This window comes from Kryptolebias marmoratus, linkage group LG16 (genome assembly GCF_001649575.2).
Source record: "Kryptolebias marmoratus isolate JLee-2015 linkage group LG16, ASM164957v2, whole genome shotgun sequence".
NCBI lineage: Eukaryota > Metazoa > Chordata > Actinopteri > Cyprinodontiformes > Rivulidae > Kryptolebias > Kryptolebias marmoratus.
The window spans coordinates 15,100,757-15,126,676 of NC_051445.1; the positions used below are offsets into that span (position 1 = coordinate 15,100,757).

General features: G+C 39.1%; 3 protein-coding genes across 3 annotated transcripts in view; 2 read left to right on the forward strand and 1 right to left on the reverse strand.

Moving 5' to 3' along the window:
- Positions 1 to 8,381: 8,381 nt before the first annotated feature.
- zbtb32 (zinc finger and BTB domain containing 32) lies at positions 8,382 to 19,202 on the forward strand. Its single transcript, XM_017426411.3, has 5 exons — positions 8,382 to 8,577; positions 11,351 to 12,376; positions 13,767 to 13,867; positions 15,433 to 15,594; positions 17,553 to 19,202. The coding sequence occupies exons 2-5, from the start codon at positions 11,382 to 11,384 to the stop codon at positions 17,780 to 17,782; spliced, it is 1,488 nt and encodes a 495-aa protein (XP_017281900.1). The 5' UTR covers positions 8,382 to 8,577; positions 11,351 to 11,381; the 3' UTR covers positions 17,783 to 19,202.
- Positions 19,203 to 19,745: 543 nt separating this feature from the next.
- LOC108241920 (G protein-activated inward rectifier potassium channel 3) lies at positions 19,746 to 25,249 on the reverse strand. Its single transcript, XM_017426410.3, has 5 exons — positions 25,142 to 25,249; positions 24,089 to 24,311; positions 23,630 to 23,923; positions 21,908 to 23,111; positions 19,746 to 20,302 (listed from the first exon to the last, which is right to left on the reverse strand). The coding sequence occupies exons 3-5, from the start codon at positions 23,837 to 23,839 to the stop codon at positions 19,938 to 19,940; spliced, it is 1,779 nt and encodes a 592-aa protein (XP_017281899.1). The 5' UTR covers positions 23,840 to 23,923; positions 24,089 to 24,311; positions 25,142 to 25,249; the 3' UTR covers positions 19,746 to 19,937.
- Positions 25,182 to 25,920, forward strand: part of igflr1 (IGF-like family receptor 1) — a 9,595-nt gene continuing 8,856 nt past the window's right edge. Inside the window, exons 1-2 of the mRNA XM_037980326.1 lie at positions 25,182 to 25,565; positions 25,649 to 25,836. Coding sequence (XP_037836254.1) covers positions 25,475 to 25,565; positions 25,649 to 25,836 — 279 coding nt within the window. The 5' untranslated portion in view covers positions 25,182 to 25,474. The remainder of the gene's footprint in view (positions 25,566 to 25,648; positions 25,837 to 25,920) is intronic.

The window sequence follows — 25,920 nt, forward strand, 5'->3', positions numbered from 1 at the left end:
CTTTCTTGAAGATAAACATCGTGACCAAGATGGAGATAAGAAGCCTCTCTCAGTTTTCAGCTTGGAGTTTCAGTGACTCCTTAAGCCGCAGAGTCATTTCTGTGAAGCACAAAACTGCAGCTCACTTCCTTTGTTAAGAAAAGCTACATGTGATGATGTCCCTTTTTAAACTTCTGTCAAACTACAAAAATAAAAAAGGAAACCAAAAACATTGTTGTTCAGTAAAAACAGAGACTAAGCTTCGGTTTGGAGTGGAACTGTAGGAACCCCATGTTGTTTGTTCCAGTTTATTTATTTTTCTCTCTTTAATATGACACGTAACTTACATTTTATGTCGCCCCGTTGTGTAAAAGAGACTCCACTGAAAGAAATACTGAATCTTGAAGTGTTCTACCTAAAGGTGGCACTGTAATTACCAGCTTTGTCAATTTTCTCCTAAACAACTTACCCAGAAGCTTGCAAACTGGTTTCACCAACAATAGGAACGTCTCAAACTGAACCTCGGGTGTATTTAATTGAATCAGTCTTATTGAACTATAACATTTTGATTAGATGAAAGGGGAAAAAAAATGACATTTTCATGCAGCATCTTAAAAAGACTTGGTTTTGTGGAGTTGCTCATTGATTGATTCGAAACATTGTACTCTTCACTCAGAGCCACAATAATCAGCAATGAGATGATATCAGAGTTTTCACCCATCACCCTCTTCCACGTTTACTGCACCACTTGAAACAGTAAAAAGACAAAATAAAGAAAAACAGTTGGAATTTGCGAAACACAAAATCGAACCTTACACAGATGTTTTATTATCTTTAGAGAGCTCACAGCAGGAAACCTTTTAGTTTATTAGAACGCTGTAAATTCTGTAAAAACTCCACGTACTCCAGCTTTTTCCATTTTCTTAAAAGGCAAAAACAGAGTTGAAATTATTTCCAAAACTGATATTTTGCAGATTAAACTTTACTGTCTTTTGTTTAGATATTACAAGTTAATCAATTAGTTTTTTTTAAAGTAAATTGCATTCATTTCACTTCTACTTATTTGTAAAGTGCCAATTCAGAACAAAGGTTATCTCAAGAAACTTTACAAGAAATCAAACAAATTTGATTCAAATCCAGTTTATTCAAATGGAGTCTATTTACATCTGAAGTTATTTAATTTTTTTTACAGTCAAATTCAGATTTTAATTGCATACAGTTCTCATTCAAATATACTACAATTTCCTGGCAGTTTTATTTGATTATTTAATGATATTTAAAATAAATGTTTAAATAAATAAATAAAGGTTGTCTAAAAATCCAGGGGATTGCATCAGTGGATTTTTGCCCATATGATTGGTTTATGCATCTAGTAATAAAAAAATACTAAATAAATCAAGAAATATCTTTGCTAAAGTGTTAAAGTACACACCGTTGTAATACTTCGGTAAATTTATACCCTCCAGAAACATGACTAATTATGTAGAACTACCAGGTTCTAGCTCAGAACCAAGTAGGACAGAGATGGAGTGTACTGACAGGTACAGACAGAAATCACACACAGCTGTTATTAGTGTCAATAACACTTGCCCCATATTACAAAAATCTAATGTTGTAGATAAAGTTGTGTAATGTAGTATGTCTGTAGATAACAAAATGGTAAAAATAAGTTTTCAGCATCTAGACTAGATGCCTGCTATCTAATACCTATTGTCACTACAGTGAGTCCCCCTCAGCCCCAAAAGGGCCATCATTTAACATGTAGAAGAAACCAGACAGATATCCCCAGAGGGGCAGGGCCTTCATAAACGAGTGCACCCTACCTGAGAGTTGTTGTTGTTTACTTTGTAAACAAAAGAGTCTGAGACTGAGCTCACTCCAACTTTTAAATTGTACTTTGCACAAGTTAGCACAATAGCCAAAACTGACTCAAATCTGTTTAGGAATTTATTTTGCCTAAGTTAGTATTTATAACACGTACACACACATATGCATTATACATATGTTCCACATGGGCAGTTCCACTTTCACTCCAAGCTCGGGTCCTCTACCAGAGGCCTGAGAGCTTCAGGGTTCTCTTCAGTATCTTAGCTGTTCCTAGGACTGCGCTCTTCTGGACAGAGATCTCTGAGATGCTCTGATGACCACTGGCACCACTGAGGCCTTGACTTTCCACAACTTCTCGATTTCCTCTTTCAGACCTTGGTATTTCTTTAGCTTCCAAGGCAGCATGGCATCATTTCTATGTTTGTCACTCATCGCACAACCATAGTACCAAGTTGTTTGGCAGTGGCACCACTACGGGGGTGGGGGTGGGGGGGTGGCACTAGCCACTCCTATACATTTGCTAGACCATTCACATATATGCACATACTATTTATTTATTCATTAAAGTCCTTGAACCTGTCATTTGCTTCCTGATTGTATGGGGTTGACTAAAAGTTAATTTTGAAAAGAAGAGAGGGAAACCTGAAGTGTTCAACAAATAAAATAGAACTTCTGAAATAATTTTATGGTTTTTGGTTTTGGTGGGCCACCCCAGGTCTTTCAGTGGCACCCCACATGTCCACAACCACTGCTGCCAGAATTTTAACGGGCACAAACAGAAGGGGGAGCATCACTCCAATACCTTTATCCCGCCACCGGCTTCCTGTAACTTTTATAATTGGGTTAAAGGCTTTATTGTTCTTTTTTTTAACTCCACATAGCCTTTACCCCTATATGTTAGGAAGATGATCATTAGGATCATCCAATGATAATCTGTTAGCTAATGTTGTATTTTGTTGTAATTTTTAAAGCACCTATTGTTTTATTGTTGACATTAGTTAGATTGCAGTTTATTGCAGTCAAACTCCATTTTGTCTTTTTGTAAAGGACTTTAAATACATTTTCTGTTAAAATGTGCTGTACAAATTAAGATTTATCCTTATTTTTACTACCTGAATGTGTGTGGTTGTTTTTTTTGAGTGATGATTGAGGTGAAAAAAGTAGTAGTAAGTGAAATGCTTACTACCTATGCTTAAAGCAAGATTATTGCTGGGTGCAGTTATATAATTGTTATTATTTGAGCAATTGATGAACATATACCAAAAATCTAAACATAAACTATAATTACATTTTACTAAATTGTTTGTCCTTGGTGGTTGCTGATGACTTCTTTCCCTTGAACTTAAAGTAGAACTATGAGTAATGGCACACTGTTGTTAGCACAAGTTCATTTCCTTTGATGTCAAAGTAAATGGATGATTCGAGTAAATTTTTTTTTCTTTTTTCCATCTTCAACATTTGTAAGCATGAAAAAAAATTTTTTAAATCCAGCCGACCCTCAATGAAAAAGCAACTACTGATCAGTTTTGACATAGTTCCCAAGCAGCCGTTCACCTGACGCTGAGTCTCTGGCGTGGGTCGCCCTCAAGCTTCCTTCACCCACAAATTACAAAGAAGTGTCAAGCCCCAACCTCTACAGCCAGACACACTTCACTTCTTCCAAACCACAACACTGACGGGTAGTCCTGCTCACCCAGATTAACGTGAAAAGGCTCTGTGGCTGTACAGTAACAGTTTGCCACAGATGCCTGTAGAGCGCATCAGTCATCTTGGTAGTGGTTCCTCTGAAGTCGACTGCGCACATCCCGCCACTGTGGTAATGTAAGCCGAATCAGATTAAACCAAGACTTTAATCACCTCGCAGTCTGGGTGTGCTTCTTGTTTAGTTCAGTAACACTTTGATTCATTCAGCAAAACAACAATACGAAACCCCTTCGTACACAAAAAAACTGAAATGGCTCTGTAGGTGGATCAAAGACACCGTTGCAACAGAAGAGCATTCGGTCAATTTAAATACCAGTATTGTCATTCGACCTGTGGGGTACTGTATGCAACTGATCAGCACTGAGTGAGTGAGTCAGCACTGATGCAGGGTGGAGTGTGTGACCAGAGTAGCTTAACTGTCAGTGCGGGTGGGATAGCAGGTGGCGAGGAGAGTGTGGGGGGGGGGCTGACAGTCTTGATATTACTGGTAGGTGCATCACTTCTTGCAGTCTTCTTCTCATGTAGCTGAAGGTGACATTTAAGTGTTGGTATAATGCTAATTTTTGAGATGAGATCACTCTGTCCAGTGGTTTGAAGAGAACTTGACAAGTGTCAGCACAAGGGGGTGGGGGGTGGGGGGTGGCATGCAGTCTGGCTTCAAATGTCAGCACATACAGGTGCATGTACACCTGATAATACCCCCCCATACACACACACACAGGCACACACAAGCTAGGTGATCGGGAATGGTCAATGGTTTTACAAGAGATGCACGGCTGCGCTGGACCTCAGAATCCACCAGAAATGTCCATGTAACTCCTGTCCTGGTGCATCAACACATCAAACCTGTGATTACAAGGAAACCACCCAGTGGTTAACACTGAGTACTTGTCATGCACACCGTGTTCACTTCAGTGAGAAGTGTGAGGGTCATTAATGTATAAATGCTGCTAGTAACTCATTATAGATAAGTTTCAAACACTTCCAGTGACATTACCGAGAGGAGACTCGTTTCAGCAGCTTCTGCCCGATCGAATAGCTTGCAAAATCGGTTATTGTTTTAACAGGTTCAACCCCTTTGAGTCCACAAGGAAACCCAAGATGTTATCAGCCTGTTTAGTGTGGGCACCACACGAAATGTCATTGCATAGGAAAAGTGCAAAACAGCAGGGCTTGGTTGGAAAATTTGAGCAAATGTCTGTAAAGCCTAAAAGCAAGTCTGGCTTTTTTTTTGTATGTTACATTTTACCTTCATGCATTGAAAGAAATGACCTAACAGGCTTTTATTTTTTCACTTTTTTATTTATGTATTTTGTTCATTAGCACACACACACTGGTCTCAAAGAAGAAAAGACATTCGATTTTTTGACTGTTTACTCTGTTTCGGGTCTTCTCCAAGTAAACAGAAACTACCCATTCAGACCACAAACATGCCACCAGATGAAAAGATAATTAACTTGTAGCAACTTTGTTGATCACATTAGGAAACTGTTGCATTAGAGGTTTACTAGCTGCAAGCATTTGATTGCTTTAAACAGTAAGCATAGAAGAAATCAAGATGTGTGTGTGTAATGATTTGCTGTGTTGGATCACTGAAAACTGTACAGTCCTCTGGTTGCCTTGGATACAAAATGACACAAAACAGGCCGAAATTCTAAAATAATAACTTCTGGAAAAGAACTTGGAAAGATGCCAAGTCCAAAACGTTCCACAATACTTTGAACTTGCCAGACTGTTTTGTGCACTCCTCAGAGCATTTTGGCTTTGTGTAAAATCACAAATTCACAGATTACTGGTTTCCTGTTAGGACATTGCTTTTTCTTAGTTCTAGCACTGTTCTGCTGCCATTCGACTCGCGTAACGTATTGGAACACGTAGCTTTGTGCACTTCACTGACGTACCGCGCTCATTAACTATGTATGCAACTGAGTCAATGTGTGAAGGTCAATATAACATGACTGTTCACTGGGAAATAGTTCAATTCAAACAACAGTCATTCTAAAAATTCTGCTTTTGTACCCAACTAAGACCGTTCAAAAGTAGCAAAAATGGTCTAATCTTATGACTGTAATTAGGTATCAGAGGTATATTCAGGGTTACCTTTCATAACTGAATATATCTCGTATGAGACAAAAATGACCAAAAGCCACAAAACAAAAGCAAGAATGTATTTAAAGTCCCAAAGCTAATGAAACTAGCATTCCTTGAGAGAATGCATGTCGCCTGCCACTTTGTAAACCAAAGTTTTAGACAAAGATTGATCTGTTAGCACATGGGGTCTGTGTTGGAAAATACTCTCAGCTACAACCACACCAAGTTTTAGCTCAGTCTCTGTGAAACTGACTGAGCTTTAGCTGTTTTTGTGTTTCCTACAGTTGATCAGCTGTGGCAGCCATCTTGAATCCAGTTGCCTCCAAAAGTGAATTAGTTGTGGGTGTACATTCAGCGATTACTTTCTGAGTCTTGGAATAAAAACCGTCAAGCGGTTCATGACATATTTTGCTAACTGAGAGATAGAAGCACTGATTCTGCGCCGTGACAGGTTTTAAAACCAGACTGAAACATTTCGATGGTGATAATAATTCTAACAAAAACTGCTTTCGGTGTCTTTACCGTGAACAAAACCATATGCTCCTGTTTCTGAGGTTCCTCGTTCCTCCCTGAACTTTAAAAGGCTGTTGAGATGTTGTTTGCCCGAATATTTCTTTGTAGCTTAGGTTTTAGCGCAGCAGAACGCTGACGTTCTGCTGTATGTGCAATGTACCTGCAGAGAGCATATTTGACCTGAAGTGTTTGGTTTTTGTTTCATTTTGTAAACTTTGTAAGCCTACAGCGTATTTGCTATGCTCGAGTCTCTTTTCCTGTTGGGGTTTTCTTCAAGTGTGTTACTTTCTCCTGCTGGCTTTTTTTATGTAGGGTTTCATCACTGGTCTGCCTTATGGCCTGATCTGGCCAATTTCACAAAAACTGTTTACCACAAAGTCTAGCCAGCTGCTGCATGCTCCACGCAGTGTTTATTAAGGTCTTTGTGTGGCAGATCAAAATACTGTCCACTGTATTGTCTATTGCCTTAGAGACACAGATCATTTACTAAAGTTTTACTTCTGAATTCTGCAAATTGATGTTGTGATTTGTAAAACTATGTGATGGGATTTTGTACATTTATCTTTAATACACAGTCCACTGGTATAAAGGTATAAAAGACAAGTTTTAGATTTGTTCTACAGAAAGGTTATGAATATCTAACCTGCTGTAGATAGCTCTTTGATTGACCACAGTTTGGAGAAATAGATTTTAATTCTGATAAACTAACTCCCAGTCTGAAGACCAAAGTGCAATTCTGTTGTCTTAAAACAACTCCAATCTCAAAATTCCATGGTGGCTCATTGTTGATCTATTTTGTTTTTAGATCAAAACTCCAACTTGTATTGCAGAGTTGATTAGCCTTTAAATCAGTTTTGCGTCACATAATTATTTACACAGATTTCTAAAGTAATTTGCAAGCTCAAACAGTAGCCAAAATAACAACATTTTAAGTACAATGCAAATTAATGACTGTAAAAAGGATTATAAAATAGTGTTCCCATCAACCATAATGAATTCATTGAGATTAGAATTGCTTTAAGGTCTCAGAAATTTGCTTTGAAACCAGTGCTGCTCAGACTAGCCAATATTAGCCTGTTTTGTTCCAACAAAGTTCAGTTTTAAGGTGAGTTACTGCCAGCTAAAAATAGCTCCAATCTCAAAGAGGTCGTTCCGTTTAATGTGGATGCTAGTTTTTGAAACTTTTGCATGGCTGTCAATTTTCAAATACACTGTTATACCAGCCAAAAAATGATGCCATTTAGGTCAGGCTGGTCTAGAGGTGCTACAGCTGCTGCTGCTTTTTTGCTCTTGCAAAATAACCAAAGAATTTTAAGTAAATAACCGTGTAATGCAAAACTCAAAGTAAGGTAAGGGTTCACATGAGCTGCTAGAAAATGGTTGAAAATAACGTTGTTTTAAGACAACGGTAATCCACTTTGTTTTTGGCCTCACCCGGACTAGCTGTCAGCAGTCCGGTCAGAATCAGGTCTCTTCCAACTGAGGTTGTTCAACAAGCTATCTACAACAGGTAAGATAATAGAATTGTTTATATTCTTTCTACAGAACCCTAATTCAAAGATCAGAAATTTCCCTTTAGGGCTCATTACAGTGCTCACTTTAAATCGGTTTAGAGCACTCAGAAAGGTGCTTTTAAAGTGGACCATCACCATGTGGAAAACAAGAATACAACAAGAACCCTGCGGATGAATATATAGAACTATGACTGCTTTATTTTAAAAAATAAACACCACACCGCAGTTCAAAACAAACAATAAAGGAACACAATGTAGGACTTGAGGTCTGATAAATTGACCATTTCTCTACAGTTGACCTATTTTTACAGGTTGTCACGCCGACATCTGACATATTTGACAAAAGGGAAAAGTAGATACCTCTATTTAAAGAGTGCAAGTTTCAGTGAAGCCTTTAGCCCTCCCTGCATGTCAGTACCACTGGGCTCTGGTCTGCATGTTTCCTGTCACAAACCAGCCACTTTCAAGTGGTTTTTGTCTCAGCACTGAACAGTCTATTAATGTAGTGACCAGCGAATGATGCTGGAGGGGAGAGCCTGCAGAGGTGTACAGCATCAGACAGATACACAAATATCCAACCGCTGTCCTCATTTTGTTTTTCTTCGTCTTACGTTTCTCAGTTTCTTTCAATTTCTAGTTTACTCTCTGTGCAAAGAGAAGAAGTGAATAGCAACTAAAACCTAAATTTAAAAAAAAAAACATTTAAAATTAAATTGAAGTTCACGTAGAAGAAAATGTCCACGTTTTCTTATAGCAAACAGGCCATTTAACGTTGTAATCTACGCACCAATAAGACACTTAAAGAGGAGGGACTGCAGAGACAGAGAGGAAACCACCTTGTCCTACAGCCTAACCTGTGCCCCGACAGACATGTCACTTCACAAGTCACTTCACAGTCATGATGTAGGCAGCTCATCGCTCTCCAGGGAGAATATTCACTAACTAGCGGGTAAGTGCCTCATTCATGCATCTTCTGTCGCTTCTGAGACTTGAAACCAAAGTAGATGCTCTTTAACTCGGCTCGTCTTTGCTCATTTTGGTATCCTGTGAAAGAAAAAGAAAAAAAGAAAGAAAACTAGCACTGTGCCGCTGTGCTTTTTTGTAGCCCACAGAGTCTTTCAAATCTCTCCTGTGACTTCAGCCTTTGACAAAGTGAGCTGTGACAATAGGTTCATGTCCTGTTTGTTAAAGGATGTGTAAATCTCACATACGCTTGCAAGGTTTTCCCCTGTGTAAGCAATTAGGTTCTACTGTAGTGTGAGTAGATGAGGCTCACACACCAACTATCGATGCCTGAACTCTGCAAGAGAGCACTGTTGATTTGAACAGCGGCGAGGAGGGAGATGACTGTTACGCATGAAAGGTTTATTGCAAGATCTAGTACATTTCAAAGATTTGGACTTGCTCAGTAAGTACGTAAACCCAACAAAACCAGGTAGAGTTTTAGAGCAGTTTTTCATTCAAAGGCCTCCAGTCATCAGAAAGCACTACTGTAACATATATTCTATAAACCCATTTATTCCCTGCTGGGGTCAGGGAGAGCGGGGTGCACCGCAATGATCTGAACACAAATGGCTGCACTAACTGAGGTAAAAATCTAGTGCACACGATAAAGTAGAATATAACTACAAGATCTTACCAAAAAAGAAATTTCTAAGGGACCAAAAATAACCAAACAAGGCCAAAGGTACATGAGGAGATAATTGGAAAATTCCCATTTTTGTAGTTGTTTTTGGTTGGAGTCAAAATAAATGTACAAATAAAAAAATGTAACAGTTCTAACATCATATTAATTAACACAAAAAATACAGTCACATAAGCTAATTAGATTGTATTATTATTATCATTATTGTTCATATTATTAATATTATTATTATTATTATTATACACACACACACATATAGAGAGAGCAAGAGATGTAATAGCATTATAACAGTGTTGTAACCAAACAGCATTTTTAAAATAAAGCTATGCTAATATTGACGTTGTAGTCAAAAAACTGCTGTCTGGTCCACCTATAATCATGTACGCAGATGATGTGCTTTTCTGAACAGATATACAACTGTACATAAACCACTTGCTTGACTTGATGAATTGATTCCGTGCAGCTCAAAAAACTATTAACACAATATCATTCTTATTTACCATTTTGGGATCATATTGAGCATAGCTGCAAATGTAATTATATGCGCAGATGATGTGCGGTTAAAGACAAATGTATGCTTGACTCACAGGATTATTTTTGTGCCAGCGTAATAATATTCCTTATCTTACTTATTTAACATTTGAAGATCATATTGATCACAGCTGCAAATGTCATAGTGAATAAAATGCTCTTCGGTGCACCTTATAATCACGTACGCTGATGACGTGCTTTTTATGGACAGATGTACGCTTGACTTGCAGGATTATTTCTGTGTGAGCTCAAAAATAGTTATTCCATATTATACTGTTTTAGCATATTATGGTGCCTTTTTTATTGTTTTTTGATTATCAGTTGCACCTCCAAGTGAAACCTCGAGCTTGCCGTATTCTGTACAGTATGTATCGCGAAGCAAGTTGCACTTCTGTCACTTTCACTCTCAATGCTGCTTGTAAGCGCCGCACTCAACAAACAGTATGTCACTAAAAAAGGCTGTATAAATATGTTGCAAAAAGTTAGGAAGACTGCTGCAATTTTTAAAACTTAAAATACAGTAACTGAGAGCGTGTTTTTCTTAATGCAACACTGTAAAAGGTTTTCAGAAACTAGTTTAACGGGAGCACTAAAGAGAGTTTTGGAAATCTAAGCTTATCAGTTCTTTTAACTACAGTAAATGTAATTTTGATTTACATCAAATTTGCATTTACAGTCAGACTACTAGATGAACAAATTAGTATTTTTTTTTACTGTGTGGATAAAAAACTAAATATGATCGGTTTTCTATATTTTAATATTCTTTAACCAGAAGTGTCCATTTTAAGCCTTCACCTCTCAGACATAAGATACTCCCAGCCCAACGCTACAGCATTTTCATTCATGTACTCTCAATTTTAGATGTCAAATTCCAATTATTTGTGTATCATCCTGACATATTTACATATTACACCCCTGCACACTCTTGCATTTGATGTTTATCACACCTAAATACAGTCTTATTGTTGTTGACGTTTGAACTTCACTCAAGTTTTCTCGATTGTACAGTCATTAGTCATGGTTTCATATACTGTTAGGGCTTTGCGGCTTTAGAGTGTGCCTGCGCTCTGCGAATATCAAAGCTGTCACATAAACTAGTACATTTCCACAGTACCAGGCAAATGTTAGAACCTGATAAGATACACAGCTGTGATTGAGAAAGAAAATTCCTGCTAAGTAAAAAAAAAAAAAAAAGTGAGCGTCACTGACTAAACATTTTTAAATATATATATATATATATATTTAAAAAAACTGTATAAGTTGGTTCAACGACTAAAAGAAATTCTTTATCATATGTTTCTTAAAAATATTTAACTTGAAATGTATATTTAATTCTTACTGTAGGAAACACTATATTAGAGGGAAATAAGTTCAACCCACAGTGACACATAAGATATTGTAATCACAGACTGATTCCTGCTGTTTATTTGCAAATTGATTTTCATGCTTTAGAAATGTCAAATAACCCAAAAAAAACAGAGAACTGATCTTAACTCAGAGTGGGCATTATCTGATAGCATCTCTCTTTGTGGCTTTTTCTTCTCAGACCCTTGCTAATATTTCTAGAAACTGCAAAAATGATTCGACTCAACAACACCCAATACTTTCACTTCCTGCAGCAGGCAGATGCCTTACGTCGCTCAGGGTTGCTATGTGATGCCATCATCTCTGTACAGAGTCAGATTTTCAGGGCCCATCGGCTCGTTCTGGCCTGCGTCAGCAGAACCTTAGCTCAGCAGCTAGCCCGAGGAGACACAGACAGCCCGATCCACTGCACTCTGGACTACTTCTTACCCCACACCTTCCAGCAGGTTCTGGACTTCACCTACACCCAAGCTCTCGAGGTGCCTGTGAAGGATCTGCGTCTGCTGCTTAAGGCTGCCCAGCTGTTGGAAATGCAGCTGCTGGAGGACCAGTGCCGCAAGCAACTGAAGACTCTGGAAGCTGGAAAAGAGGAGCAAACAAGAGAGAATGCAGATGCCAAAGAGGAAAGGAGAATTGTAGATGAGGAGGATCCAAAGGAAAAGGAAAGTCTAGTTCAGGAGGACCAAGTCCAAGAGACTTCTTCCCCAGCAGAGAAAGCATGTCTTAGTAATGCTGATTCCCCAAATGTCAACAATGGTTTAAAATCCCCAAGAAAGAAGATGAGACTGTCCCCTGTTTCTGCAACATTCTGCAGCAGTGAAAGCGCCATTACGAGGCCCACAACTAGCAGTTCGTCATTCTCTTCCCCTTGGACTTTCCCCAAAAGCATGTGGGACTCTGAGACACACCTGAACACCTTACGGCGGATAGCAGAAAACTATTCAAACCTGGTAGCAGCTCATCCCCTTCAGCCCTCAAACCAGTCCTCCTTAGTGTACCCCTTGTCCCTGTCTACTCCACATATGTTCCCTTTACTTAGTTCCCACTTTCAAAGTCCATTTCAGAACTCTGCAATGGCCTACTCACATTTCCCTCCCCATTACACCCAGAACCTTTACACCGGAACCTCGCGGATGGGCAGCATGATCAAACACGGCCTGCTGAAGCGAAAAAGACTGAGCCAAACAAATCAAAGCACTGAGATGAGGTAAGTCTGACTTCTGACATGATTTTGGAAACTTCAGTTTTTTGTTTTTTTTTTAATTTTCACTCATTGTCTCCCATGTTTTTCCTACTGCAGAGTCATTTAGAACCCCCTAACTTGCTCAGTTGTTCCTTTGCAACAGCTACCGTACCTGACTCACTGCTGCTTGGGTAGATGTGTGCGTGATCAAGCCTCCTGCACTTTCCTGCTAGATCGGTTTCACCTGTTAACTCTTCGCTGCCAGTTCAACTTTATCAAAGCCTTTTAAGAAACCGTAATCTAGGTTTCAACACTTCAAATGAACAGAAGTTGTACATTTTGATTTAAATGATCTAAATCTAGCTTTCAGTTTCCATAATTACCACCCGCCAACATGGAAGGCAGGCAATCATGTAATTACCTATGTTTGTTTGTCTGCAAAATATTTTAGGAATCATTCAATAGATTTTAATGAAACTCTCAAAGATTAATCACTGGATGTACATCTACAACTATCTGACTTTTAGAGTCAACATGATTCGTAACAGCTAATTAAACTTTGGAAACACAAACGTGATTATAAATCAATAGATTTTATAGACATTGAGCCAAAGTTTGGTGTGGCAGTACCTGAGAATCATCCCTAAAACATACTTCGAGCACTAACAGATCTTGGGTTTACTTCGAGATCACACAAGATCTCACAATATTATGCGAGATGATGCATAATGTTATTTCCAAGATTTGACCAAATAAATTTTCAACATCAAAGAATGGTTTCAGTTTAAATCTTTAGCATGGAAAGCAGTGTGTGATGCCTTTAATTTTTAACGGTTTCATTATTGTTCTCTGGTTATTAAGGAATTATCACAGTCTTCACTTAAAAAAAACACTGTGAAAATCGATGTGTTTTTTTTCTTTTTAAAACACGAGTTACCCAATTCTTTCGAGTCTTCCACATCTGAAAATCAAACTGTGAGTAAAGGGGAGCCCCCTAAATCTCCCTTCTTTTGCTAATTTTAAGATTTTCCACCCACAAAAGCAACTTCTGTTTCGACAGGCTGTGTTCGCACCACAAAAAGTTCTTCAAAACAATACACGTTTGTGGAGGGGGTTGGGGGAGAGGGAGCTTTTCGCTGGTATATCCCACGCTCTCCTGTTTCCTCTACTCGAACATTTGATGACAAAAGTTTACTATACCTCAAAGAAATGCTGTAAAAGCTTTTGGTTTGGGATTAAAGAGGAAGAAAAGCACAATTAACAAACTTTCTGTGCAAAACTAAAGAAAAGTTTTGCTTGCCTCATGTGCCTGCTGAAGTACGTCTTTAATTTATTTTGTTTTTCAGATTTTAGCTCAAAATCACAAGCGATCATATTTTTGCGACTCTGACACAAAATATTGTGCTTCTCGCAGTTATTCGGAAGTGCCAAAAGCCTCTGAAAAAGCTGAAAACTGCCAGCACTGCAGCAGAAGACTCCTCGGTGATCCGATGGTGCGTGAGTCAGCCTCCACAGGTAATTATATAAAAATGTAAAAAAGGAAAAACTTTGAACCAAAGCAGCACACTGAGCAGACTGTTGATAATACAAAACCAGCTGTAGAAGTGATTATTTGGTGTAAAAAAAAGAAAAAAATTAAATAGGGGGATTTAACAAGACATTAAGTGAGTTCTTGTCATGACCCCTAACCTTGGCAGGCTCCAGCTACGTAATGGAAAGTGATAAAGAGAGTTGTGGTTTTGAGAGCATGGTGCAATAGGAGCAGTAGTGTGGTTACTCGATACAGCTTGATATATGCAGTACAGTATGTGCTGCAGCGAAAAAGAGTGGTTTGTCCCATGCCAAAAGACTCAAACATATGCTGTGATAAGCGCCTCTGATACGAACGGAGAGCAAAGTTGAGCAAAGCAAACAGGATTTGCGGTTGGGCATGCGCCTGAATACAAGCACGTTTAACTGTACAATCAGACTGATTAAGACTATCTGTGGCTGAGTATCCTCTGCTCAGTGGAACATTATTTCCACATTTCAACAGCGGTGAGAAAACTGTGCTTAAATAAAGGGGGGGATCCGGTGCAGCCTTTCTTCTTCTTCTTCTTCTGCTTCTATTTAAATAAAATATCTCTAAGTTGGGATTCATTAAAAATGTACGCGTTGTAAAATGTACACGTATTTTCAAAGTGAGACGTGAAGCGATGCATTAGACAGGAAACACGCAGACAACATACAACAGGTTGCGTTTAGAGTGGTAAGTGTTCAATTCTTGTGGTTCATTGTCTCCTGTCTCCCCCTCCTCCACTACAGTATACTTGTTTTGTATTTCGGCATCCTGTCTAAAGGCTACTGTGAAGGCCACATTTTCTCTCAAGGCATCCTAAAACCTGTCGAGTTGTGAAAACTTTCACAGTATATATTTTAACCTGATGTGTGTGCGAGCTGACAGGAAAATAGGCTTAAACACACCAAATCTATTGTCATGCAACAGAATGCTAAACAAAAATAGAATCTTGCTGCTGAAACATGCCCCAGTGATGCCTTTTTATTGTACGTTTTAAAGCTTTGGCATGAAACTTTGCTCAGGTCAGCGAGGCCACATGTGTCACAATTGCACAAAAACAGCTCGGTCACAATCAGTTCATTAGAAAGTTAGAAACCTTCAGCTATTAAACCAAAAATTTGTTTTAAAATGTGTCAGAAAATAGTGAAAATGCATGTTTACAAAGTTGAAGAAGATAAGATCAAACGATTTTCCTACCGCAGAACTTCTGAAACACAAAGCTGCTTCTTTAGAACGACTTTAATCATTAATTAAATCATCTGTAAAATAGAGTTTTTGTTGTTAAACCTCCAAACCAAACCAATTAGTATTTGCTTTAAAATAAATGTACGTTCACTTGGAATATGCTGGCGGCCTGCAGATCTTTTTTTTTCTCAAAAGTCAAGGTTTTGCAGAAACTTGTGCAATGGTACATCCTGTTTCACAAATGAAAACAATGTATACATTTATCAGTAATGTTTACCCCTGACCAACATGTTCACACCTTCAGTTGCCAACCGTCTTGTTTTTCTGTTTGCTGCAGGAAAAGGTTTTGCTGGATGTGAGTTCTGCGGAAGGCACGTTGTGCAACACGAGACAGAGACCAGGGGGGACCACAGGGGAGAAAAACCCTACCAGTGCAAACACTGTCCCAAAAAGTTCAGCCTTAAACATCAACTCGATACGCACCACCGCGTCCACACTGGTAAGTTGGCGCGGATCATTCGGAACCTCCACTGAGCAACTTGTGATGCTGCTAAAAATGCGTCAGTTTCCCACTCAGACCATTCAGCCGAAGGTTAAACCTCCACACAAGATGGCAAATACTTTTTGGGGACAAAACTGTATATCTGATAAAAAGATCCAAACTAAGTGTCAGGCCAAGTATAAAGGGAAGTGGGATAAATTGGGCCAACAAGGGGAAATATTTTAAAGTATAAAAAAATACAAAGACATTCATGTACTTGACCATAATAGCATAATTTGTTTCAAGTGAACTTGTCTCTAAAAACTGACAGAACAGACAGTTTTCTTGAAGGGCTTAATAAGTCAGAGATGATGTGCTAATTTTTAGCCAGATATTTCAGTGTTGAATCTTTTAAACCATTAACATTGGTTTTAGGTGGTTTAGAACACGTACCTCTAAGCATTTGTCCTATGGGGTGGAACCATTTAACCTTGGGGTGGAACCATATGTTATATCGATAGACCAGGAGTCACCACCTTCTCTCGTTGTTGGGAATCAAAGTGAGCAGGAACCATTTTACAGAAGCTGCCATGTTGTACCCTTTTTGGAGCCATCATCTCCGCATTAACGGTGTGCGTCTTTAAGTCCCACCTCCTCCCCCACACACAATCATGGTGTCACATGACCTTTCTATTAAGCAGAAACAACTTATTAACAATGTTTTGTATTTTTTTACACGGAGGGAGCGGGACTTAAAACTGGAACCAGCCAGCAGGGAAGATCGGCCCCATTCTGGCTTCGCCTTCCTGGTTCCCATCAGTGGTCTGTCTATATGCAGTATTTGGGTTAAACACTAAAATCAAAATCCTTAACAGAAAGTTAGGAATTTTATTATGCTGTTATCTTTTAAAGGCTATTTAAAAAAAACTGCACCATGGTATTTAGGAAATAGTCTTCTGATACTGATCTGCTTCGTTTTTTTTTTAGGGGGGGGGGGGGGGGGGGCATTTCCCACCCAGCCCCCATTGGTTGTACCCCTGGTTTGCGTAAGTGGTGAACATTTTCCAAAGCAAAGATTGTTTTTGATTTTCAACCATCTTCCTGGCAGCTAACTGTTTTCCACTCATTTTAATATTGTGAAGAAAACTGAAACTGTCAGTTTTGAAACTTCCATGAGGTGGAAAATCTATCAATCAACAGTGAAGATCAAGACTGCATCACAACAACTGTATTTTTGTATAACGCAGCTATTTTTTTCAAGCAAGTGCTTCTTTTTAAATGTCTTGTATTTAAATATTGTTGTAAACGTTAACTGAAAAGTCATCAAAACGCTGTAGTCTGAAAGTTTAATTTAGAACAAAATCAAAGACTCAAGAAAACATTTTTTAACTGGTTAGCACTTAAACAGCACAGTAACTGAATAAAAAATATATATATTTTTTTATTTCATCTGAAGAATTTTATATGTTGATTATACATGATTTATATTTTACTTTAAGTTGAATATGCAGATTTTAAAAAGTCATTTTTTTCAATGATTTATGTTGAACCATATTTGTTCAAATTTTAACATTTAATACATTTTAGTGTTACATATTTAGATTTTTTTTTTTTTTTTCTGGGGGGGGGGGTTGTTACACTGACCTACAATCAAAGAAGCAATCTGGCTAAATGGAACATACGTAGCTTTAAAGTTATGCAAATCCTGATGATTTGCATAAAAGTGTCCCCCTAAATGTAGATTCATTTAGCTGCATAATTCATCTCTGGAAAGGAAAGAGAAATGTCAGTCAAGTAATATAGGTTAGTAATAATACAACCAACTACTGACCTAAAATTCAAAAGTAACAATTCAAAAAAAATATAAAAAAACAATTGAAAAATGACCAAATGGAACAACAGTGGTAATGAATACCCTCTCTCATGCAACTACACCCCTCTGCACTCTTTAACGTCTTCCTTCCTGTGTCTTCAAGGAGAGAAACCGTTCGAGTGTCGGCTCTGTGGTCAGCGCTCACGGGACTACTCAGCCATGATCAAGCACCTGCGGACGCATGGCGGAGCTGCGCCCTACCAGTGCACCGTGTGCCTAGAGTTCTGCAGCAGCCTGGTGGCCATGCAGAGACACATCAAGAGCCACGCAGTGCAGGACTTCCCCCCCGACTGGAGCATCAGCAGCACCTACCTGTACATCTCCCACATATGAGCCTCTGCACCTCACAAACTGCAGCTTCAGTAGGGGCTTTCTCATGTAGGCTGTTAAATTATTGTTCAGAGAGCTGCAGTCATACGATTTCATCTGAAGGTTCAGATTTGAGAAGAGGCCTGCAGAGTTTTTGAACATTTTTGAGGCGATACATGAACACAAACTAGGCTATCAGGGGTGTAAACATGTATACATACTGAAACTCATCAATTTGAATTCACAATTATAGAACAGATGATGACAACACAGTTTTCCAGTGACAGGAAAGGTTCTGAAAGTGTTTATCAAGCTTTAAAGCCGCATCGGTGTCCAATCCTCGATGAGTGACGCAGGAATCCTCCCTCTGACTTTCAAAATTATTTGACTCGCTGTCTGAGCTCTTTCCGAGTTTGAAGCCAGTTTATTGCGCCCTCAAGTGGACATAACACAACATTTTCCCTGTAATAAAGCTTAAACTAAAATGCCAAAAAAGGGACCTGAAGTGACACAGAAACTGTAGAAAAGTTTCTTTTTTTCTGGTTGAAACTATTATTTGTTATCATTATACATATTATTGTACTTAATGTTGTTGTTTTTCTCTTAACTTATTTCATTCCTCAAAATTGTGATGTTCTGGTCTTTTATTTTGTAAAAGGGGCATTCTTCCATCTAAATGACTTGAACTTTTGGCACTGCAGCAAAGCTCCTATATGTGTAAATATAAAAGAGGCTAAAAGACTATAATTTACTAAAGGCGGTGTGAAGGCTCTTTCATTCAGCCTAGTTTATTTCACTGGGGTGTCATTAGAACAATGTAGCATTCGCAACTTTGTCTGCAAACTAAGTCTTCATCTCTTCTCCCTCATTATTGGGTTTCTTGTGTTTTCTGCTCCTGTCACTATTCTCAAAGACTTAAACATTCACCTACTGATCTTTATGTACAGTTTAGATTTTAAGTATTTGAAATTGTTTTTTTTACAATTGAAATAGTATTTAGCATCTATATAGTAGGTATCTGACACCAGAATGTTGGCAGTATGTCACATTATGTGTTGTTTCCTGGGGGGAGCTTTGAGTATAGCTTTCGGGCTAATTTCCACTGAAATGCAGTTTTGGAGTTTAACAGCATTACACTGTATATGTGGGGCAAAAAATGATTGATTGTTTAGTTTGTTTAGCATCTCATGTCTTTAAGAGAGGAATGTCTTGGACTACGAATGCATCATTAAATTAAAAAGCTCACAAAAAAAGAGCAATCCTTGCAATGTTCATCATTTGTACAGATATTAAAAGGGATGCAGGTGCAAATGTTAAAAGTCTCAAGGAACAGGGGTCATTTTATAAAATATTTGTGTATCATTTTAACAAAATACTCTATAGAATCATGGTTTTAGATTAAACATAATTATGTAAAAAAAAAAAAAACACAACCCTCTACTGAATAATAAAATGTGTACTTTTTCTTTTAACAGCACATAGACTGATCGTGCTTACTGCTTTCAATAAGTCTCTCCATCAAAGCCCCATTTAAAATGACAATATCTGCATTTTGTTATGGTAGCAAATCCGTTTTTAGTTTTCAAACAAATAGATTGTTTTTTAACAGTGCGTGTTTGGCTTGTAGCGGTTATGATCAACATAATGTTCTCAAAAGAAGAAAAAAGTCAAATGAGCTAGGTGTGTGTGTGTGTGTGTGTGTGTGTGTGTGTGTGTGTGTGGGTGTGGGTGTGTGTGTGTGTATGTGCGTGTTTGTCAGTTTTTATAGCATAGTGGGGTCCATCTGAAAGGAGACCAACTATAAGGATTCAGGTCCCGACATTTATGCAGGGACCTTTAATTGTTTGAACTTTAATATTGGCCAAAGGTGAAAGGTGAATGGTAATGTTTTCCCCCATGTCTGTATGTCTGTGTGCACGTGTGTAAATGTGCCTGTTAGCAAAATATCTCATGGAACACTGGATGTATTTTAATGAAACTCCCAGAAAGTAATCATTGGATGTACAACTACAAAAAAATACAGTACATCTGTGCATTTTTTCATTTATTAATTTACACCTGTGCTTCTACTATAACATGTTAAATGTATGTGAAAAAATCACAAGTTTCTCACTGATGAATTAAGCGATATAAATTCTATGATTTAAAAAATGTCTAACAACTATTGTAGATGATTTTGTTACATTATGCTATTCTCCCCAGTTGCTTCATTTTCATTACCTTCGGAGATTCTTTCCTCCTGAATGTCCCCAATAGTAAACAGTCTTTGAGAGGAAGACTTCTCTTTCTCCTCCATGGTGAGTCCCTCTCCCCAGGCCTCCCAGTTTCTGCAGGCTTTGTGGCTTTGGGCTCGACACTCTGCCAGAGCCATTAGCTGGTGAGCTTGGCTGGCGCTGCAGTTGGGCAGCGGCACCTTGTAGGTGGTGTGGAACCGACGCAGATCCACTCTGAACGAGCCCTTCTCCCGCATCATGCATGGTTCAAAGCGAGCGCCCCACTCAATCTCCGTTTCGATGTAGGATGTTTTGGCTTGGCACATCATTCCTGTTTCAGTATAGTGAGATGGGTGAAGCTGTTAGTGTGGATTATGTCAAACAGAACCACTGCAATACACATTATGTGCCACATGGTGTCACCGTGTGTGCATCCCAACACAAAATCAAGTGGCTCAAACATGTAAACAATTTCAGTTCAACAAACTCCTGGAATTTTTCCTAGAACTTAATCGTCTTTCCAAACAGCGAGTCAACATTTATTTATTTATACTCATTCTTCATGATTTAGATTTTAAATATCAAACATTTGTCAGTAGGTTTAAGCGCAAAGTTATTTAGTCTTTAAAAAGGAAGCTGAGCAACAAGGAGAATTACATTTACCTGAATGAGTGAAGGTACAGCACTTGATTTTGCCAAATAGTGATCTGAATGTTTCATTACTGTTTTATAAGTGCTTGAAATTGCTTTTAAATGTTCTTTTATTCTGAAAATCCTCTGGCTTGAAAGATCGACTGAAACATTTAAGGCAGGAACATCACCCTGTGCTGAGTTTCCTCTCATGAAACAAACTTCTACACACCCACCCTGTGACTGTATACTGGTGGTGACGTCAAGGTTTACATTAGTTTAAACATTAGTAACTGGTGGTAATTCTACAAGTGACTATGAACGGCTTTAAGACTCACAGATGCTCATAAAACGTCTGTGTTGTTACAGTCTGTGGTATGTTTGGATTTTTTTGTTTTTTCAGTTGCAGGATGTTTGGTCAAAGATGTAAAAAAAAAAAAAGGACTGGGAAACAGGGGGCTCAGTGTTTAGATTTTTTGCAGCCTTCACAGCATTCTCTTCAATTTGTCTGAAACCATAATCATCCAGAGTAAAACAGAACAATGACAGAAGACAGAAAGAAAAATATTTATTCTCCTGCAAACAAGCTCGTTCAGTTAGCACCCCCTCCCCCCCTCCTTTTTTTTTTTCTTTTTTAGAATGGTGAGCTTAAAGAAGCCAAAATATTTATCACAAGCTCCTTTAAAACAAGAAACTAACTTTGGGAATTTCCATTGCAATCTCTGTGCTAAATCAAATAAATCTGTGGGAAGCTCTTAAAGGAAAAAATAAAGAAAACAGGTTTAATGTATGATGCTTTAGAATTAACTGAGTCCGAGACAAGCAACCCCCCCCACCCCACACACACACACACACACACACACACACACACACACACAAAGACAACTTAAGGAAAAGCCTTTCAAATATACCCAGACAAAAAAAATAAATAAAAATTAAAATTGTAAAGACGTAATAAGTGAAAACTTACTGAAGATTGTGGCGAAGCATCTGGTAATAAACTTGTTTTTGGTCATACATCTTAAACATAAGATTGATGACTTTAATTGTAATTAAATGATTATCCTCTATAGCGTTATTGGAAAATGTTGATATGAAGCGTGCTTCATAAAAATCACGTGCGAAGAAAAGAAGCAAAATTTCTGATGCAATTAGACCAGGTTCACAAAACTAAATGAAAATCATCGTTCTGTAGGCATGAGACGGTGCTAAACTTTTTTGATTAATCTGGATTTTTCTCTGGATTTTGAACTGAAAGTACATTTCTATCTCATCTTTTTAAGTACTACTCTTTCTGGTAACTCACCTGTGGCCTCAACAATTCCTTCCAAGATCACAATGATCTCAAACTGCTGCCGTCTGAGCTGCTCCGGGCCCAGGTTCCACAGGGGGCTCTTGACATCAATATTGTGCTTAATGACTTGAGGCTCCACCAGGAAAAGTCGGTCTGACCCAGATTCATAACCCAGGTCAATCTCTGTCTGCTCAAGTGGAAGGAACTCCCCCTCAGCTGTTTGGCGGGACTTGATTAACTTGGCTCGAACTTTTGCATCCACCATGTGGCTTTCTCTCAAGTCTCCTAGACGAAACATCAAGCACAGCTGATCGTCACGATTCGAGATGACACAAGTGCGACTGAAAAGAAGAGTCTCAGCTCGCTTCTTGGGGCGGGATATTTTCACAAACATGCAACCCACCATGAGGGCATCTATCATGGAGCCAACGATGCACTGCATCATGACCAGCAGGACACCCTCGTGGCAGGCGGGAGACACGGTACGAGACCCGTAGCCAATCGTACGCTGCGTCTCCACGGAGAAGAGCAGAGCTGAAATGAAACCGTCTATACCTAAATAACAGTGCTTTTGATCTAGGAGGTGGTTCTCAGTGCTGCCAAGAGGAGGTCCTAGGTCACCTCGAAAATATGCATTGACATAATAGAGGCCAGCAAATAGGAACCATGTGGTGATGTAGCACATCATGAAAACAAATAAAAACCAGCGGTACTGGAGATCCACGAATGAGGTAAAGATATCAGACAGAAAACGGCCCCTCTCATCAATGTGGCCCAGGTTGACGCGACACTTCCCGTCCTTGGATACATAGCGGAGTTGCTCTCTGATTTCTGGGGGAAGTCTGGGTGTTTGGTTGCTTTCGCTCTCCAGGAGTTTGCTTTTAGCCTTGACAAGCTTCTCCACGTCTCTGCCTGGGCTTGATATGTTGCTGTGCGCAGGTGAGAGGTGGGTGCTGTGGAAAGGACTGAAGGTGCCCATGTTGGGTACGCTGAGGGCATGGCGACGGAACGGTGAAACGTGGCTGGTCTCTCTCAGTGAACACCGTCGACAAAAGGTTTGCTCTCCAGCTGTTATGTCAGGACTGCAAACCGGAAGCAGGCAGAGGCTATCTTGACAAGAAATGTCTGCTGTGCTTTCGTAGCGTTTCTTGGCTGCTGCAAGCTCAGGAAAAGGGTTGAGTGTGGTTTCAGTTGCTGGAGAGCTGCCTGTCTCAGCCTGGAAAAAAAAGGTATTACTTATTACCTTCTTTTTTTAAAAACAACATCTTTGCCAAAGGTTCACTGAGTTCACTGTAGTTCTGTGAATTGCAGTAACTCTAAGCTTCCTCAGTGCACTTTCACTGTTCACTGCATTTTCTGGAGCAGCCTGCTCACAAATATTTTAAAGACTTCCTGTGGTTGCAGTCTTCTAAAAAGACAAGCTTTGAGATTTAAATGTAAGAACAGCTGAAAGCTTAGCTGGGAGTTAGGATAAATGTATAGGTATATAATCCTGTTTTTTAACTTTAAAACATTTTATTAATAAACTATATTGTTAGTCTTTGAGGCAATAACTAGTAACCCTTTAAGTGTTAAAATAAAAATCAGATTCTTTTTATATGGGCTCTAGTGTACTGATCATGTGGTAAGATTTGTCTTGGCCATAGTCATTTAGCTTTTTAGTTTAAAGTAGCAATGCTTTTCAACAAACAACCTCAAAAATTCCATTTACAGAAATACAGCTCACTGGCTTACATTTATTAAGTAGCTCTCACAGTGAATTTTCTCTCCTGAAGGGGTGGAATGAACCACCATGATGGCTTGTGGCTGACAAGTCACAGACATTGGTTTTCTTGAAGTCCTTTCCCGGGTGGTTCTAAAAACTCCCAAGGTTCCTGTGGTTTCTGCTGTTCCAGAACACCCACTGGTCTCCCCATTCCAATCTTCTCCAACACTAGGATACATCACAAAAATGCGAGGGGGGGAAACACCAGCAGCAGAATGTGCTTATGTAGTCCCTTCACAGCAAGCATTTTTCTTTTTAAAGACCTAAAAGTGAAAGAGAACACTGTCAGGAATGTTTAATGCCAATATAAGCTAAAACAAAATGTAGCACACACAAAATAGCTAAACAAAAGTAGTTTAAACATGTTGTCTGTTGTTGCTTTTAATTAGAAAAAGTAGATTTTTTTGTTGCAAAGGAAATGAACTGACCTGAATGTGGTGTCGTTATTCTTTGCCAGACATTGGAAACTCGTGAATCGGTGTTTTACCTCCGCACCTTCAGTGACATTGAGCAGGAAGGAAGGAAGGCTCAGAGAAAGGCTTCAGGGGATAAATCCTCTCCAGCTAGAGCTAAGCTCCATCATCCTGCTGCCTCAGCAGTACTACCAATGTACCCTTCAGAGTACAGTGGATAACTCATTCCTGGCTTCTCCTATACAACAGATTGTTTGCCTCGTTACACTTAACATGTTTCATTAGCAACATAAGCTCCCTGTGAATACTGGTAACAGACTGGAGACGACAAAGGCCTTATCCACTCGGAAACAGTTTTTTTTTTTTTTTCCAGAATGATCTTAGAATTTGTCATTTCTAAAAATGTCTTTGTAAACATGTTATTTTTTTCTAGAGAAGTCTGTTACCAAAAATATCTCATAAACTTGATTAATTTTACAGAAAGTTGCAGAAAGTGATCGACCCAGGATGGCTGCCACAGCTAATTGATCTTAGAAGCAGAAAAATAGCTATAACTCAGTCAGTTTTACAGATACTGACCGAAAATTTGGCGCGGTCATAGCTGAGACCAATCCCCACGACATATTCCGAACTCTGATAGATTGCATATGATTTTTGTTTATAGTCTTGACATTTACTATTTGGAGTCAACTTTGTCTGTTAGCAACATATCTCAAACCCCACTGGACAGATTTCAATAAAACCTTTAGGTTATATTTATTGAATGGACATCTACAACTGATTAACTTTTGGAGCCAATCCAATTCAAGATGGCCGTCACAGCCAACTCAGCTCGGAGAACACAAAAATGGCTATAATTTAGTGAATTTTACAGACAGCATGCTAAAATTTGGAGTGGTTGTGGCTGAGAGTAATGCTTAACACCTGATCCAAGTGCTTCTCATTTAGCGAGAGCTTTATCTAAAAACTTTAGTCTTAAACTGTTGGAAATCGACCCCGTTTGCCTGCTAGCGAAATACCTCACAAACCGCTGGGCGGACTCGAATGAAATTGTCAGAAAGTTATCACCGTTTGCTCATCTGCGACCGACAACCATTTCGAGCCAACTGAGCTCAAGGCGGCGGCAGCAGCTGATCAGCTTTAGCCAGCGCAGAGACTCCTTCATCTCGGTCAGCTTTACAAAGATGGAGCTAAGAAGGTGTTGTGGGTAGTAGCAGCTCATAGTCTGAGGGCAAGCCCCATGACGTCATTTTCATTTTTTTTAGGTTTTTACCATAAGAGGGCAGGTCTGGAGGACAGCGCCACGTGTTTCATTAGGCTCCACCTTGTGTGTGTGTGTGTGTGTGTGTGTATGGGGGGTGGGGGGTGTAAGAAATCAGACGTTTTTGCTGTAGAGTAAAGATGTCGGGCCACTCGGAGCATTGCAAAAATACAACTACGTACTGGGACCGAGATAAAGATAAATGTGTTCCATGTGAGCGACCTTCTCCGGGTAAGAAGATTATATTATATTATATTATATTATATTATATTATATTATATTATATTATATTATATTATATTATTATCGAATAGGACGTGAAGTCACCCCTAACTGTGGTCACGATGACCGGGGTGGGGTCCACCAGGGACCTCACGTGCCGTGCCCCCCCAACACCTTTAATGACGGGACGTCGTACGCCTGTCAACCCTGTACCGTCTGTCGCTTTCACGTGGAGAGCGTCTGCGTCCCACACAGGGACACGGTCTGCAAGGACCCGAGGTAAGAACCGCTCCGGCTCCGGAGCCGATTTCATCACCTGGGGTTCGTTTTGTTTTTGTTTTTATTTCTTTGTTACTGCTTCATA

What these genes read in the sequence shown, in the direction of transcription:
- zbtb32 (XM_017426411.3), top strand. Translation starts at nt 11,382, where the DNA reads ATGATTCGACTCAACAACACCCAATACTTTCACTTCCTGCAGCAGGCA. An exon ending in AATCAAAGCACTGAGATGAG is followed by an intron (nt 12,377 to 13,766) that starts GTAAGTCTGACT and finishes TGCTTCTCGCAG; the next exon opens with TTATTCGGAAGTGCCAAAAG. An exon ending in GCGTGAGTCAGCCTCCACAG is followed by an intron (nt 13,868 to 15,432) that starts GTAATTATATAA and finishes TGTTTGCTGCAG; the next exon opens with GAAAAGGTTTTGCTGGATGT.
- LOC108241920 (XM_017426410.3), bottom strand. Translation starts at nt 23,839, where the DNA reads ATGTATCCTAGTGTTGGAGAAGATTGGAATGGGGAGACCAGTGGGTGT. An exon ending in GTGAGAGCTACTTAATAAAT is followed by an intron (nt 23,112 to 23,629) that starts GTAAGCCAGTGA and finishes TTTTTTTTCCAG; the next exon opens with GCTGAGACAGGCAGCTCTCC. An exon ending in AGGAATTGTTGAGGCCACAG is followed by an intron (nt 20,303 to 21,907) that starts GTGAGTTACCAG and finishes ATACTGAAACAG; the next exon opens with GAATGATGTGCCAAGCCAAA.